Raw genomic sequence first — 19,084 nt, forward strand, 5'->3', positions numbered from 1 at the left:
GTATGTGTTTACAACGGGGATCCGTTTGAGATAGTATAATATAATATAGTAGATACTATAAAATAGCAGCTATACAATTTAATATATTATATTATTATTTATATTTGTACTTTAAACGGATTTCGATTTTGATATTAAATCGTATGGGGAGCTACTACTATTGGCCGATTTTTATTTTATTTTTTTTATTCAAGTTGATTGAACGGTTTTGGCGCCACCCCGAGACGATGCGATTTTTTTCTCAGCTGTCAATAAAATGAAACAAAAAAACTATTTGATTTGGACTTTCACGTGTCTGCTGAACATCTGGGCCGAGCATATTATTATAGGGTTGTATTAAAATACCATCGTATATGAATTATATTGGAATGAAAATCAAATGTCCGTCAATTTCGCTTGGCCTCGTCTTTCGGTGGTTTTTAAAATAATACCTATATTATATTGTTTTTCTGTAAATACAATTTTTTTTTTGTTGGCGTCAAGACTTTGACGAGGAGTGCCATTAAAGTGCCTTTTTGAGATTCGCTCGGGACGTCCACGTCGTTCCGGGCAAATAATCTTTCAGTCTCAACTGTTTCTTTTTTTTTCGTTTATTCGAAAATACATTTGTCTTATTTCGAGGCCGTTGCAGTCCATGAAAAGTGTCATTAAAACATTTTTTGTTTTGTTTTTATACATTGCCTTCTCCACGGCACTTGATCCGTCATCAGGGCGTTTGTAACTAGCCCGCAGTAACATAATAACGTACAATTAACGTATACACGACCAATAAAAGTATACGACTTAGGCCATGGTGATAATACCGGACAGCGTAGTATCGATTAGCCCTTCAGATCTTGTAATGTTTTTCTTGGCCGTAGAAATGTAATCCGCAATAAAAAAAAAAGATTTGTTGTGATTTTATTTGACGGTAAGTTTAGGGACATAATAAATGTCTAGTTGGAATAACTAAATAAATAGCTGGGCCAACTAAATGTTTAGTTAAAGCAATTATACATTTAGTTGGGCCAACTATTTATTTAGTCATTCCAACTAGAAATGTATTGTGTCCCTATATTAACCATTATTTCAGTTGGACCAACTATGTATTTTTCCAGTGTTCAGTTTTTTGGTGATAACGAAAATGTACGAACTACCTAATTGTTAAATTATGATTATTAAAAAATACGTTTTAAAATTATTCTTACTTTAATTATAATATTTTATAACATACAATTAATAATATGCTTTAAATGATGTATAGCTGAGCCGATGAGATCGGACAGGACATTTAGGAGTCAATGGCAGAAATGAGTCGACGTTAGATCTTTTTTTTAGGAGAAGTGAAAAAACAGAATAATAAAAAAAGCAATATCTGCGTTCTGGCATCATTGCGCTATTTATCAATATGTCTGATCTAAGATTCCCTTGTGATTATTCTGTGTTAATACCTAAAGTCGCACCTTAATACAGGGTGTATAAAAAAAGAATGGTGGGGTTTCAAACGGTTGTAGGTGGTGAAGTATTGGACCTACAGCACTCTGGTAGGGCTTGAATGAAAGAGGGAGTTGTCAAGTTTCGAACGACTACCACTAGACATCTCTCAAAGTTCCCGTTTGTGTCACCAGCCTTCATTGTTCAGTTTGTTAAGATGGCAAGAGAAGTAATCAAGTTGGCGAAGCGTAATTCAGTTACGACTATGAAACATCTAGTGCCAGAGACATCTAGTGGCAGTCATTCGAAATTTGACAACTCCCTCTTTCATTTAAGTCATGCCAGAGCGCTGTAGGTCCAATACTTCACTACCCACAGCCGTTTGAAACTCTACCATTCTTTATGGGACACCCTGTATAATAAATAGTTCAATTGAACACGTATTATCGACGTTTTTATGCCCAGCCGTCTAAAAGAATCGTCGAAGTAAGCATGAAATTCTGTTTTGCAACAATTTCTATGGTACCTACTCGCTCGCATTTGGTGCGGTGGTGAAACAAAAGCAAGGTCTTTCGGTCCTAAGTGTTTTTTTTCCATCGAAAAACAATGTAAAAGCCATTATCGAATCGGATCTGTAAACGCGGTGGCTGCGGTTTAGACTTACCGGTGTGCATGCCAATGCGTAGCTTGAGCTGGTCGTCCGGGCGGTGCTTAATGGTGAAACTGTGTACGGCCGACCGAAGTGCCAACGACATGCGGGCTATCTCTCTGGCGTGCAAATTACCGTTTCGGACAGGAAGCCCCGACACGACCATATAAGCATCTCCTATGGTCTCCACCTGCGAACCCACAATTAATATGTTTCCTGTTAACCTTGTGAGATAATCGTAGAACAAATAATAAATAACATTTCGAGTTTTGTGCGGTTGAAAATCTGCTGTTCGGCCTAAAATATTAGCTATTATTGTTGTTGTTCAAACCATTGAATTGCAATATGTGGAACACGTGCAGCCATTTTGTATACCAATTTCATGGAAAGTAAAAATTCTACGTTACTTTTCCATGATACATGTTAAAATGTTAGGTTAGGCGATGATAATATCACAGAATAAATAAATCATAATGGACACTGATAAAAAAAAAATACACGGGCAGCATATTATGCCACCGTCGAAATCAGTCTGCCATCTTGTTGGAGGAAAAATCAGTGTATTTTTATATACATACATATATAAACAATGTTAGTACAATTCCTCCAACAAAATGGCTACTGATTTTTATTTAAATCGTCACATCATGGACAAAAGAATAACTGTTCATAAAATGGCAGCCTCCTACTTGTTGACATTTTCATAAGCAGCACCATAGGCAATACGCGTTCCATAACATATGAAGGGCAAAGGGAAAAAACGGTAGTTGTCACATTATGAACATTTTTTTTTTCATATAGGTTTTTTCAATTTATGCCAATAATTTGTTTTATTTACGTCAATAGATTGTTTAAATAAATACATTTATTATTAGAGTAGCATTTAATGTGTTTTTTTTGTTCTTATGTAAGGGGTAGAGGAATACTATACTATACTATACTATAATACTATACTGTAGGTTTGCTATACTCTAAAATTTTTATTATGTGACATCTACCGTTTTTCCCCTGTGCCCTTCATATTAAATTAAAGTGGTTTATCCTATTATTATCGCTGTTATCACCTTGTACACGTCGAAATTTTCTATGATGGAGTCAAAGCACGTGTAGAGGTCGTTGAGCAAGTCGACGACTTGGAGCGGTGTACTTTCGGCGCTCAACGAAGTGAAACCCACGATGTCGCTGAAGTAAATGGTCACGTTGTCGTAGGTCTCAGCTACTACCGATTGACCTAGAATCAATTGACTGGCCACGGACCTTTGAAAGCAAAACACACATTTTTTAAAAATTAAAAAAAAACCGTTTAATACAGCATAAACAGCTGTATTAAACTCAAAGTTAAGTTGGGGAAAATGTACAGAGAGAATGAGTGTAGCCAAGATGGGATTGCTTAGGTTGGAATGATTGGAGAAGAAAGTAGGATGAGGAACAAAATAAATAAATCAACAGGCTCACGGCTGACCTACACCGTGATAGACATATGATATAATAGTGAGAACCTAAATCTAACCTAACCTAACCTAACCCAATGATTTACTTACCGTCTTAGAGATGTCACTTTAGGGTTTGCTAATCAAATCCGAAAATCCCGACGGTAATTCCCGACACAAAGTACCCGATAACAAAGTTTCGACTGGCACAAAAAAGTCGTAATGATATACATTAATTATATTACATATATTACGCGCTCTAGGTACGGGTTTGTAAACGGACGGTGTGCGTGTAAAGTGGCCGACACCCGAACCTTACTAATTATTGTGTGGGATAAGGCGAAGGAGATAGTTTCGCAAAGTTCATTACTTGGGTACCGTTGAAATGCGATCGATAAGAGGAATTTAACGATGGTAAATTAATTAACGCTAAAGCGTTTCTCTTGCACCGAAAGTCGATAAAGAACTGATTATTATGCAAATCTAGTGCGAAGATTGCTCATCGTTCTACTAAAGGGCCACTCAGTCAGCGATTTCTTCGGTCCAGCGGTTCTCAAACTTTTCAATTATTTTTCAGGAGTGAATGGCAAACATTAACAACGGTTTTACACGTTTTCACCACCATTATGGTTAATTATGGAACGTGTCGTTTATTTAATTTAGCGTTTATTTCGCTCTGCCACTGTCGGCCAACCCAGTTTCACATATGCTAAAATAGTTTTGTCTTTGGGCTGTGCCCAAAATTGAGTTTGACACTATTGAGAAAAATTGTCTTTTAAAACTTGTTTAGCTCGCAGATCGAGAAGTTCTTCTTGAAAACCACTAATATCCTCACCAACTTCGAAGGCAGATCCATCAAACGGACTTCCCGTCCAACTGATTTACCGAGTTCCACGTTTTGTGATATGCACCAGTCGAGTTCTAACTGTAATTTTTCAAGTATTCTCGAAGAAGGAATTTTAAGTCTTCTAATGTAACTTCTAGCAACTGGACTTGGGAAAGTTTTTAATGGCCTCCAAATGGAACCCGTTTGTACATTCACACACATATAACCGATTTGTTTTTTTTATCTTTTTTTATTTTATAGCGTCGTGGCTGTTGCAGTTGTATAATATTTTTTTACAATAAAAAAATTGATGTATTTCATCGTTTTGAGGGTAATTCTAAACAATGGTATACTATAATATTAATATACCGATGCGGGTCAAGGTCACTTTTTGTTTTGTTTTATCTTCACTAGTTCACTTCCCGACATTTTTTTTTTTTATTATATTCCTTTGGTTGAACTACCGTTAAGCGATTGGGTAAAGTTATTGTTGTACATATTGTACCTACCTAGAGAGGAGTATACGAAAAATACAATACATATTTTAGTAGAAAAAAAGTTAAAAGCTGCCGACATCATATTATTACTATGTATAGAAGAAAATCCGAACGTTGCAATTCAAACAAACAAATGGAAACAAAAATTGTAATTTATTTTCGTTGGGAATAAAACAAACATTTTTAAATTTCCAACTTATTGATTTTTGCACAATAACAGCGCGTTTTTTCCGTTGCCTTGTTTCGTTTCTCTTTACAGTTAAAAAACAAAATTATTTTATCACATAAATGCGGGTAGTGGATTTTTCTCCTTAGAAGCGATTTTAGTAAAAAAAAAAAATACTTTAAATATTTCAATTCAATTTAATAAATAACATTGTTCAATCAATTATTACAAGCTGTCAAATTATACATCAATCGTTATTATTAAATACACTTAATAGGATTAAAATACTGCGTGCCAGCCAAGCTCCTTTGATTAAGTTTTATAGTTTGAATAAGAACAATAAATTCAATTACTTATAATAAACATTTGTATAGTATATTTCCGAAGGTTGTTTTATGACTCTTTTGTATTTATGAACTCTAATGATCAATTGAAAAAAAATTCGTTTTGAAGTGCAAGTTTTTTTTAAGATATATTATGTAAAAAAAAAAAAAGGAGGCAATGTAAATTTTTTTCGGCATTTTATATTTAATTAAACGTTTAATTTTTAAGCAGGAATCTTGTTTTCTATGCGCGACAAAATATGTACTTAAAGGAAAATCATCATAAACCGTGACCGTAGAATAACAAATAAAAACTTATTATTGTTTGGCCCTAAATATTTTATATTTAATTAGTTTTTGAAAGATAACACAAAAAAATATAATTTTCGTGGAATTTAAAAATCTTAAACCTGAGGGCAACGTTTTATTGTGAAGAAATAATTCAGAAAATTAAACGGACAGATTAATTTACTTTGTCATTCTCTAGCAATTCCTTTAACTCATTGTAACTATATTATTCCATGTCTATCATGATTTGTTAGTGTTTGTTTTGCTGCACACCATAATTTGTCTAATATATTATAGATGAAAAATGTATTAACATTGAGTAGATGTGTTGATTATTTAGAGTGCCGCCGCCGAGTAAAAGGTGTATCATTGCGATTTGACAGGTTTCCAGAAAAATATAAATAAATATTCTACTGTGAATCTGTCATATTATTATCATCTGCCATACACGCGTGTTGGCTTTCAATTTTCTTCGGTGTCTGAGAGAGCTCGGATGAAAATCAAATAAGATTTCCATCGTGCGATATTGACTCTCTGCGCGTAACTGTATTTTTATATAACATATATAGGGTGATATCCTCAAAAGATAGTAGACTTTTTTTCTCATACTTTCACAGTAAGACCAAATGTGATACATTTATCAGCTATATATTATATCCAAACACCCCTCATGCGTCAAAACCCTATGAAATTAAATATTCAACTTCACTCTACCCTCCCGCCCATCCCAAAATTTAATAGCTTCTCTTCTTCTTTTTTGAAGCTTTTACAGGCCATTTAGGGCCATTGCCGCAACAACCACTTGCCTCCATCGGTCTCCGTCTCTCGCCAGTTCTACCCCATTCTCTGTTCCAAGTTCTTTCAAGTCCTTGACCACTCTATTCTTCCTAATAACTTTTCAACGTAATTATATTCGTAACTGGTTATGGACCAGTCAAAATTGGCAGCAAATAATTATTGTTTAATTAAAAAAGTCAAGTCAAGTTTTATTTTTGAAAATTGATTTTAAAATTTGGCCAACTATTAACTATATGAACTTATAAAAAAAGTCTAACATCTCATGAGGTATTGAGACTGCTTCATAGCTGGTGTATAATGTACACACATAAACGATTTCCTGTTAATATATTGCAGTTATTTCAGTGTCCCGCGAGACTTGGGCGACGATTTGGGCAGGAAATCGTTTTTAATACCCGTTCGGTACCTTGTAACGCTCTTCGTTGAATTTGGTATATAAATATTTTTAATTTGGTACAGTAAATGTGTACACATTTTTGGATTTTTTTCTATGGATATTGTTCTATGGAAACCATAGAAGTACGTCATTATCGCTACTCGCTGCCGAATTTCAAGTTAGTAATTCAGAATTATCTAAAGAACTAGGATTTGGTCGGTTTCCTAGGAGGTAACAAACCTATTAAATTATATTTGAAGTATATTTTGATTAGTAAGTGGATTTCACGGATTAAAGAGGTCTCCTTCAGTTCGAACACGCCTTCTGACTCAATTAGGCACTGAACAATTTCATACATTCTATTAATAAAAGTGCTCTTGAATAATGGAAAAAGCATAATATTATAATAATACTATTAAATCTGTTTCACAGCGACATGTAGAGTACATTTTAAAAAATGGAATTCACATCTGATAAAAAAAAAAACCATAACGAAGAAATATTTATTCATACACTTTATTTTTTAGCAATTCAAATATAAAATTCAAAACCTCGACATGATTATGTTTTAATGGAAAATTGGTGGCGATAATGTTTCACTTGAAAACTTCTCTTAGCGGCCTCGTCAAAAAAAAAAAATGAATTTATTTTTATTTTTAATTGTACTATGTTTTGTACCTTGAACTCAAAAAGTCACTAATAAGTATTTCCAAATGAGTAAATATTATAAAATAATTTGTATGAATTGTCATGTATTTTAAAATATAATATAAAGTGTGTCACAAATTTTTTCAAGACACTTTTTTAAGTTAAGACACGCTTCCAGTGGAAGGGTCGGTTAGACTTATTTATTCGACTTTTAGTTTATTTCAACGTTTTATATAAATAAAAAATAAGTGAATCTCTGGTATTTTTTCAGGATTTAATACTTTAATTAGAATTCAATTTATTTGTTCGGTACTTTAAGAGGAATCCAAGTAGGTCAACGTTGTTAAAAAATTTCAAATTCAGTTCAATACCTATACATATATATATAGTTGTACCATTTGTGTATTAAAGAGTACTTTGTTTTAAAATCCAAATGTAATTTTAACTAAAAACATTGACCAGCGGACAGTGACAAAAATTATTTGTCTCGTGCAATTTTATTTTTATTATTTGGCATAATACATTTTCTACTTTATCGAGACAGGTATTAGATTCAAGAAGTAAAATACATTTAAATCCGGTTATCAATCACTCAAACTCCAGTTTTTATGTTTTAAAACAATAAGACAGACCGTATCGTAATGTATGCGTGTAAAATGAAAAGTAAAAGAGGAAAGTTTATCTCATTTCGAATAGTGGGCTTAGGGTTAATGATGCGTAAGGGATTATCTCAATAGATGTGTGTGTGTGTTTGTGCGAATACAATCGACCATTATTTTTGTATTTGCCGGTTTGTGTGTATTATTTGTATAACTGTGTGTTTGGAAGTGTGCTCGTTAGGGATTTTGCCGGATCATTGACGGCGTCTACTATTGCTGTCTGAGAATAAGGGAAAACCGAGCGGATGATAATATTTCCTTTTGTTTTCGATTTTTATACTCGCCGCTATAAAGTTTATTATTATTATTATTTTCTTTTATCTGCATAATAACGTTATATATTGTGCTGCTGGCGATCGAATAACTAGATAGGTAGAATTTTAAAACACCAAAGTCCAACCAGCTTTTATAGTGTTAACCTCCCAACACAACAAGTCTTGTTGTGCGCCCTAAAACTCTTAAAAAATATTGTACCTGCATCCTCTTAAGCGGAGCAGATGTTTTGCATGTATTTTGCATTTGAATAATTTATTCTAGTAAGTCATAGTGTACATAATATTATAGCGGTGTTCTTACTTGGGCAGCAGCTGGTACAGCAACTCTTCGCACTTTCTTTTTTCTTCCAAATAATCTGCCGTTCTTTCTTCGACCAGTGCCTCTAAGTTGTTGGCGTATTGTTCCATACGAGATAGCAAATTGTCTAGTATATTGTTGCTTTCGTAATCTCTGAAAAAAAAAATGACAAATACGTTGTGGTTTTGAAAAAGGCAAAAGTAATTCTCCAACAGGTAAACCGTAAACCTTTTGGTTAAGCCGGTGATAACCGATGATCCGGTGTTCAGTGAAATTAACCACAATTCTAATTTAGTGTTTGCTTCATGATTATTATTATTTAACACATTAACTGTATTTAAAGCTGCGAGCTCGAGCATAGTTATGCGCGAACGGTTTTAATTGTTTATTAACTTTTGTAATGACAAAAGTTTTACCCGAAAAAGCGTACAAGTGTTGCAAAATGGTGAAATAACATTTCATTTACGTTGAGTGTAATAACTTCAACACTGCCGGCAAGTGATAGATTTTTTGATTTCATTAACGCCTGCAGTAGCTGAGCCCTGTTCTTCGGGGTGTGATATGTAATAGAAACCGTCTTTCCCAGATAAGATACAATTTTTCCTTATTTTTTCTTATTATCGGGCGATCAATATATAGTGCTTACAAACCGAATACATATTGTGTCGAATTAATCATTTGCCATTTACCAACTGCCGGTATAAAATTACCGCCGGTTAAGTTTTTAAATATTATTAATTAATTGGAAAAACAAAGTTAAACGGTCCGATTACTTAATCTTTTTTACGGTTTTATGGATCCTCATTAAAATTCTAAACCGTGGTCCTTAAAACAATATTTTTAAGTAAAGCAATTAGTTTACAATTTTTTACAGGATCCTGAATAAATATATTCTTTTAAGTATGTAAATGAAGACACCCTGCCCAGAGTAGGTGCTATAAAGAGTTTTTAAATATTTTTTGTCTGCTTTTCGAGACGTTTAAAATATGTCGTCGTCAACAGAATTTTAGAATATTATCATATTTTATTCCTGTAATTGGTTTAGTATGCTTAGCGATTTAAATGTTGTATTATTAAATATTATTATGTGTATTGAAATTTAATTAGTACACGCTAGTAGAACTTTGTTGTTGACTAACTCTCAGTGCGATTATGTTGTACTTACGTGATAATAATACTATATAAATAACCATATTTACCGAGCAGCTTTTATTGCACTTCAGAAATGTCGTTGCCAATAGACCGGTGAAAAACTATTCCTTACCCTGTTTAATCGAGTATATATTATAATATATTGTCGTTATCACTTAGACAGTCTAAAAAAATCGTATAATGTATATTATGGTTCAATTAGGGTGTATACAGCTGTATTGTTTAATATATATATATATTTAATCGTCGGTTGTCAAATATTTAGTAATTTATTTGTAAGTATTTTGGTCGAAAAAGGTGCCGGCCGTTTCTAATTTGCTTGTTGCTGTAACCTATAACCGCATACCAGGTTAGGTTAAGTATGCAAAACTCGTTTTAATATTGCCATTGGTTTCAAGTGCTATCCAGAGTTCCCAGAGCGATTAGGGTTAACAATCGCCCACACACTATCTTCCCCGGCTGCGGACTGCCGTTTGGTCAGGGTATTAATTTTAAGCGCATTAACCGGTCGTGCGTGGTCGACTGAAACCCAGGGTCGACATAATATCCTATCTCGCCGGATAGTAGTAAAACGCTATTTGATTCGTGTACATAGTATTATACAGTATACACTATATGTATGTACACACACACACACGTTAGGTACACCTACCATCCGCGGATAGTGCGGTTAATGTTTTTTTACGGCCCGCGTTCTTATTGCTTTTGCGGAAAAACCCTAAGCCCACATCTTCCGGTTGTGCGGGGGGGTCTAAAAAAGGACTTGCCCGGGGTCGTACGTGACTTTGGCGGTGCTTACATATTATACATACTTGCTGGCGGTGGCTGTGCTACAAAACATATGTTTGCCGAAATATTAATGATAAAAAACAGCGGCAATTTGTCCACGGTCGGCCATTTTTTTGAATTTTTTTTTTATCCCCTGTGAACAGGCACAGACTCCAAGGGCAAGGGGACGGGGAGGATTAGCGATAATCCTGTGACAATTATGTCGTGTCTCACAGCTCGTGCGCGTTTAACACTAAAAAAGGCCATTCCGTTTTTTTGTATTTTGAATGTTTTTTTTGTTGTTGTTAGATTTTGCACAAACAATGCTCAAACGATGACACGTTTCGGTAAGACTATACTATGCGTTGTGCGATTGTCGGTATGATTTATATCGTGCCCCGGTCGTATTGTGTGTAATATAAAGACAAGAAAAACAATTGGGTTACCGTCACACCGTCGAGCTGGTATTACCGTTATGAATTATTGTATTCAGCCGTATTATGTATAATAAGCAATAACTATAACGTAAACGCCTTTACATGCGATAGGCGGATTGGAATCGGCCAGTGAGAGAGCAAAATAAGTAAAAAAAAATTAGAATTTATTGTAATTATTATTCATTATCCACTGGATTATTACTAGAAGTAAAGTTCGAATAACCGCTTCCAACCGAAATCGGCAAATAAAACAAGTCGATCGCGCGTTGCTCGTGAAAATCAAAATCCATTTCGACGTTATAATCAATTTTTATTAACCGATGCCGTTATATTGTCAAGGTTAGACGGGAAAGAGTGTCGAAACGAAAAAGGAAATATAACTCCGAAACGGATGTTAACACGTTTTACGCTTTAACGTGTCGAAAACAGCGTGCTTTATGCACTTAAAAATATCAAGGCAGTTCAGCCAACGCGTCGCCTTGTCTCGGTATATCAAAAAATAAATAGTACGAACAACAGTGTGTAAATAACACACAGGATATGGGTACACTATATGGGTACCAATGGTTGTGTCGTTTACTGACAAAAATCAAAACTGATAGCTAGATCTCGAATGCAAATCGCCGGTAAAATTATAGTAAAACAGAAGACATTTTCCGACATAACATCTTTGTCCTAAAATATATAGTATCACAGAGTATACAGGAAACTCTAAGATTCCCTTCTGTTTATTCTGTGATAGTGCCTTCGGCTAGTAGTAATAACAATAGTGGTAAATTACACGAATGCAGTGCAATGGGGATTCCAAAAGAAAGACTATGTAAAAACAATGTTAATCTTTATTATTTTTTTTTCTTATACCGGAACATTGAATGAAGTTTAACTTGGTTGTTCCAGAATGATAATAACTCACAACTAAGATTTAAAAAAAAACACATTTTTTAATTTATACATTTTTTCAGTTATTGAACGTTGCTAAGGTGTATAAGTTGTAAGTCTAAATTTATAAACCTAAAATATAACTACGGCCTGATGATCCGCGGAACAATAGTTTCCATATTGATTATTTGAAATTAATTAAATTTATTCAAATTCCGTTTCACAAATGTCACTTACATCTAATTAGAACAGTTAGAATAGTAGCATGTCTTCAAGCTAGTATTAAACATAATCAATGTTGCAATAAATGGTCTTTATTTTAAATGGCGTTTCTGTGGACTGAATTTCATTATAATGTAGAATATAATTCAATTTTAAGATGCAAATTTCAATTTATTTCTGTAAAATAGGAGACGAATAATGATGAAATTTGAAGAAAATAAATTAAAATTTAAATGAATATGTTTCATTTATAAAATTTACCCAGATAACAATTTCTAAGTCACAATAGAATTAAGGTTGTTATGTTACATTCTCAAAGTTTTTTTTATTTAAAAAAATCCTAACTGCGAAGCGTACATCGCGTTGGATTTTTTTTTTTACACAATACAGTGTATAATAATACCGAGTTAGAATGCCAGCCACCCATTTAAAATGATATATCGTTTTCAATTTTGCATAAAGCTGTCAAGACCTATCTAAAACGTCTCTTCAATTTCTTTACACAAACTATACATTGTAAGTTGTAACCTAAGCGAAAAACGGTAAAAAGAAGGAAAATATATTATTTTGACTTGACTGAAAGGTTGGCCCGCCGAAAATTATAAAGTTGATGATTATTTTCAGAGAGCAAAAAAAATATATAAAAAGCAAATAATGTAGTTACAATATTATAAGAAAACTAGTGGAATTCACCATCCCCACTATAACGTGCCTTTACGTTCAACCGTTTTGTTTTATACTCCTATATTTTAGTTTTATGTTTTTTTGTTACTGTCAGTTTTATGTACTATGTGCACTTTTACCAAAAGCCGTTTGGCGTTAACATTATAAATAAACAAAAACCCTTAGGTGAATTATTAAGGAAAAAGTACAGTTGAGTATAAATATATATGATATTAAGCTATATAATAATAAAATATTGTTTGCACTTTTCATTTTTATTATTGACTTTTTATTACTAACAAAGGGAATAGGTACCATGTATTATTTTATAAAAGTTTTTATGATAGCAAATATATTCACCTAATGCAACAAATTATGGTTTAATTTATATTTTTATGAATTTTTGTTTCCTGATTGATATTAACCTTCCAATTTTTAATTGGTATGACGACTAGACTATGCTTTTAGAAAAACAACGGGCAATTTAAGTCATATATGTACATTTTTTGATAAAATAAAGATTTATTTAGTCGAGTTCGAGTAGAATTATTTCGATAAAAGAACAAAATAAACCAGTATCGCAAATTTAAATTTCAAATAGATTTCGGTATTTTTTTTATTTTTTATGGTAAATTGTTAGCTGTATCACGTTTTCTTCCCGTTTAACATTCCATTGGCATGCATAGTCTTGCTGAAAGATGCTAAACGTGTAGGTTAAATTGTTATCTGTAGGAAAATTGCAGATGGCTTTTAAAAAGTTTTCCTAAAATCAATTTCTAAAATACAGTGTAATTTATTTATTTGTTTCATGACTACCGCAAATCGCGTTGGCTTATATGGTCTTAATCATAATATATATAATTACAAGATAATAATAGGTAATTCTAAGACAAACAATGTCATTTAGCAAGTTTTCTGTTACTCAAGTCACTTTGTAAACACTTGCAAGTCGTTGATTTATAGATTTCAGTTAGCAATGGCACTTAAAAATATACCGATTAACAAATCTGTAACGCATATGTACATACAGGATGTCACACAAAGAATATTTTTTAATTAATTTATACTCATTTGCACTATAAACAAACACCACAATTTTTATTTCTTCAACTGTTTTACCTTTTTAAATTATTTCTTTTTTAAATTCAAGATTCTCAGATCTTTGTTAGACAACCTTGTATACATTTATTTCTATGAATTACACATTAGTCACTCGGGATTAAACGTTATAAACTTATGTATATAAAGCGCTACGGCATGTGTTTTGCATGCGGGTTTTGCTTTGAAAGGACACACACACACAGTCCACTCGGGAAACAACTTTTGAATTGCATTGTACTGGGAAATGATAAAAGGCCAAAGTTGTCGTTGGTCACAAAAGCGCGGTGTGTGTTTGAATTGGACGGCATGTTGTTGTGTGTTAACAAAAATAGATCAAAGAGACGATCATCATGTTGTTATCAGCAGGTTCAGCTAACTTACTTGTTCAACTTGCGTATGACAGCTTTGAGGGTAGTAAAGTCAGGCCGGTCTGCCGGGTCTTCGGTCCAACACCGTTTCATCAATACGCCCACCTCTTCGTCGCAGCTCAAGTCTGCCACGCTCGGTCTTAGGCATTTTTCTCGGCTTTTGACGCTGTCTACGATTTCTGCAAAAAAAAAAAAAAACAAATACAATTACAATTACATAATTTTCATTCAAATCCAATTGTTATAGTGTTAATTTATAAGTTAAGTTTAAAAATAAAGCCAGCACAGTGGGGACGGATAAGTATATTAGGGCGGGGAAGGTTACAGATACAGAATAGATGAAAGCAGGTGTAAGCAAACAAGTTACTGACTATAATGTTATATTTATATACTCAACAAATAATAATAATGTATAAATATAACATTATAGTGGTGTGGCCTTAAGAAGATAGACCACTATGCGTTTTTGTGTGATAAGTATAAGTATCTTCCCTATTGGGAATCTTTATGGAGCCTGATCAATAGGATTTTTTTTAAAACTGAAAGTGATGATATATCACTTTCGAATAAACAGGTGCGAGCCTGAAGACGGTAGAAATACAAATATCGATAAAAGTAAGTATTGCAACGGCGATAATGCGTTTAAGTTTGTATTTTTACAGAATTCATTGAAACAAATTTTGTCGTCTTGTGCAAAACTAATTTGTCTACAGAATCATATCCCAAAATTATACTCTACATTTTTTTACTTAGGAGGTTTGCAACCGAATTGAAATAAATCAACGAAGATAACGAATTCGGTCTCCGAGGTCCAAAAAACCATGGTATAGTAGAATCCCGAAACGAGTGGGTGTAAATGAAATCACCAAATTTATATCTCTTTTGTAGATAGGCCTACACTTGACGCCAAATATAGATAAGCGAATATATAATCTATTATAATTTCAGCTAGTTGAAGCGATTTATGCCCTTTCGGATTTGAATAATTATATGAGTTTATATTATAAGTATGTGATTAAAAATAAAGAGTTTTTGTTTAATTTAGTGCTAAATAATAATAATATACCCCGTGCTATTATTACAGTTGGCTGACTTAAGTTTTCAACCGGTTAGGTCATCAAACCGGAAAATCGAAATGTGATGTCTACCGTTTAATCAGGCACTTTATTCACATTTCACACCATGCATATAAAATGTACACATATAATATAAGTTTAATTTTTTGTCATGTTTTAATGTATTATCATATACATGCTTTAGTCTAAATATGACATGACGTATTGTCGTTATGACTACACAGCTGTTATAAAACGTACGTGTGTTTGTGTGTGTGTGTGCTTTGTTAGTACTTAGCGCGTGCACTCACTGGGATTACAATTTTCAAATTAATATTATCAAGACGAGTCGTCGCCATGTCATGTTGCAATAATTTTTCTATACACCTAATGCGCGTTCGGACGAGAGTAAAAGAGTGGCCGGGATTCTTACTCGCCTCGCCTCAAGGGATTTAAATTATAACGAATAGCTTGTATAAAATGTACACACACATAGATAAACATTATAATACATTAATGTATTGCGTAAGTACACAAACGTACACTCGAGTAGACATAGTGGAATACACATGTATACACATGGACGTGGTTCATTTCGGCAGTGTTAATCCCGCGAGAAATACATCCGCTTTCCACAACGAAGAACACGGTATATATATATATATATATAATATATATATATGTTTATCACAGACCGGTCCCTGGGCGCTAAAGTTTCTTTTAATTTTCTTCTAGACCGAACTCGGGCCATCGGGACCACCTCACGCCGGATATTGCTATTTAGCTGTAGTATTCATTACAAATTAATGACAACGACCGTTCCGGCTGCGTGCACGAATTACTCCAAACGTCATATAGCTGATATCTCTTTTGAGACGCGGACAAGTGCGTTTAAATATTCGGATAATAATAATAAATAAATACATTCGAACCGAAAGCGCCGAAGTCATGAGTGTTATGTATTTTCACGCCAGAGGCAAAATTTTTAAAATATATATAATTAAAAAGGCCTAAGGATTCAGTGCGATTGACTCACCAATTCGCACACCCCCTTCTCTACACCTTATGCAAAATGTATTCTTTTATAAAAGGAAAAAAATACTTTGTCAAATTATGACTAAGATAAAGGGATACGATAAACTTAAAATTGGAATAATTGAATAAATATATGGGCCAACTAAACCTTCAGTTGGCCTAACCACATACATATATAGTTGCTACTAAACATTTAGTTGGTCCAAATATATTTTTTTTCGTTTATTTAGTTTTAGTTTAAACTTATATCATACATTTTTTTCCGAGCAAAATTATTGAAATGAATAATTGAAATGTAATCAATATTGAAATAAATATAAACACATTTTTGTGAATAATACACAATACACATATGCATGTTGAATAATAATAACTCATAGAGTACTGTAGGTATTGTTATTTTTAGTTTTTCTTTGTCTTTTTATTATACTATTTATATTTAAAAAAAATCAAGTAAATATGATAATTGATAACCTAATAATATGCCAATCTCAACATGACAAGCTTTATTTTTTTTTAACTGTCGTTTGAAGTAGTTTTTAGTAAGTTTTTTTTTTAGTAGACCAGACTACTGTGTGTGTTCTTGTCAACTGACCAAACAAAGAAAGTCTTACAAAAGATTAATTTGTGACCGGATGGGATAATATTGTATTGTGTTCTTTGTATAAGCGTCACATAGCATTACAGATATTTAAACTTCCGGGATAAAGAACACGGATGTTCCGGACGACAAGATTAAATGGGAGAAGCGATGATAAGCAAATCCGTCTAAATAGCTATTTAGAGAAGGAGGGGAGGGAGTGCGGTAGGATTGCAATTTTGAATTTTTGGCAGTGATCTCGTCAAATTTGTCACCATTATTATACTAAATTTGTTTTCAACCAAGTGTTGCTGGTTTTTTACCGAGTATTAGCAAAGGTTCTGTAAAAGTGCTCGCAAGGTAAAATACAAGGAGGTATTGTCTGTGCACTGCTCGACTAGATTTCTATATAGTATGACTTTATTCAAAAAAGGGCTACATCGCGTGTCCATGATACATCATTAGACTCTTGGTAATATTAAATACCCGTATTGAAAATCCCATTTTTTGGTAGTACAAAATGTTGATCTTCCTGTTACTTAACCATTAGTGCGGGCTTGTTTTAAAAAAGTGAATAGTTCATTTAATTATCGTATATTATGATTATTATGAATCGATCGTTGACCGTTTTCCATTCGAATACTTATCAGCCATCTGATGTGTTTGAGTACAAATCGATACCAATTAGCACTGATGGAAAGTCAATCGTGTAACTGCAATTCTACTTATTATAAAAATACACTAAATACTATTACTATATAAGTCTACATACTAGTATATCACAGCTCTTTTGGGGCACTATTTTTTTTCTTATTTAGCTTTCATTATGGATTTCAAATTGGTAATTGACCAATGGTTTATTTTACACGTCTGAAAGGCGAAAACGCAGTACAGGACGGTAAAGGCCATGTGATGGACAGCGAGACGAGACGAAGGCTTGAAGGCGATAATATGGCGAAGGGAAGTTTGTGTTTACCGCGGTAACCACCAACGAGATATATTTTGATTTTGGCGGAAAATAAAGAAATCTGTCACACGCTGAAAAAGCTGATGCTAAAATTGGGTCAATACACACACTCAAACTAACTCTCAGAGCTGCTTACTTAACCTTTTGAGTTTTGATCATTTGTTTAAAGGAAAAATAAAATATTTTTCACTGTAATTGTTGTACGAATTAAATTGTTTTCCGACTATCGGTATCGTCGTTTAGTTAAAAAAACAAAAATAATAAATTATAAGAACAATATTTCAAAGAAACCGTATTGGATTTTGGGGTTACAAAGATACCGGAAACGGTGTCAAGGCCGCAATGGAGTAAAGTCGGCCTCGCACAATACTGCAAACCTTTAAAACTTAAGTGTATTACGGATCGAAGTTTCCCGTTAATTTATTCGGACCGAGTTTTTCTTCTTGGCCGAACTGTTATCTAATAAATACCATGGCGGTGGGATGGCTGCAATAATGTCAATAATAAGTCGATTAAACCGGCATTGACCCGGTTTTAAAATTTTTTTTTTTTTTGAACTTTTGTCTTATGCAATCGATTTCGGATTCGGCACCTTTAGCGGATAACAGCTGTCGTACAAAACTCTCTTTGGAAGAATCGTTTCAGCTATTAGATTTCACTAAGCAATAATTGAGTTAATAACAGATAATAATAAAATCGACCCACTTCAAATTAATCTGTCTTTACGGGAATAATGAATACTTTTCCAGACAAAAATAGTAATAATCATTTTATTAGTGTACTATAATGGGCTAACATCAGGTTATACTGTTTTTCATTAGCTGTTAATTCGCCGTTTCAGTTCCTATGAACCGGAACACATTAATAATAATAATAGCAATAATAAAAAAATTACATCCGTGATGCCTTAAATAATATCCGCAACAGAGCACGTTCAAAAAATACAAACAACAATTACATAACATATTCGACCCGGGTCTGCAGATAGTAAACACATTTTTTACCATCTACAGATAATATGTTTTTGTTATATAAACTGGACGCTTATACTTTCTACAGCAATGTTCTATTATTAACATAATTTTTAATAATCAATGTCTATTTTAGATATTAAATAATAATAAATATATTATTATTATTATTACAATCATGTGATTATTTACAACCATTACTCTAGTACGACTTTTTGTGAAACCAAACTAATAATTATT

The 19,084-nt window shown here is 33.2% G+C and overlaps 1 protein-coding gene across 4 annotated transcripts in view; it reads right to left on the reverse strand.

Annotated features, from left to right (window-relative positions):
- LOC126833203 (atrial natriuretic peptide receptor 1) overlaps positions 1–19,084 on the reverse strand; it is a 150,655-nt gene that overhangs the window by 7,523 nt on the left and 124,048 nt on the right. For all 4 annotated transcript variants that reach the window (XM_050564374.1, XM_050564377.1, XM_050564376.1 and 1 more), the window contains 4 exons: positions 14,250–14,415; positions 8,650–8,799; positions 3,127–3,319; positions 2,078–2,252 (listed from right to left, as the gene is read on the reverse strand). In XM_050564374.1, coding sequence (XP_050420331.1) covers positions 2,078–2,252; positions 3,127–3,319; positions 8,650–8,799; positions 14,250–14,415 — 684 coding nt within the window. The remainder of the gene's footprint in view (positions 1–2,077; positions 2,253–3,126; positions 3,320–8,649; positions 8,800–14,249; positions 14,416–19,084) is intronic.

This window comes from Adelges cooleyi, unplaced genomic scaffold (genome assembly GCF_023614345.1).
Source record: "Adelges cooleyi isolate 19-005CV unplaced genomic scaffold, UGA_ACOO_1.1 ACOO_flye_CR_arks_rails_tigmint_CR_PRNA_2, whole genome shotgun sequence".
NCBI lineage: Eukaryota > Metazoa > Arthropoda > Insecta > Hemiptera > Adelgidae > Adelges > Adelges cooleyi.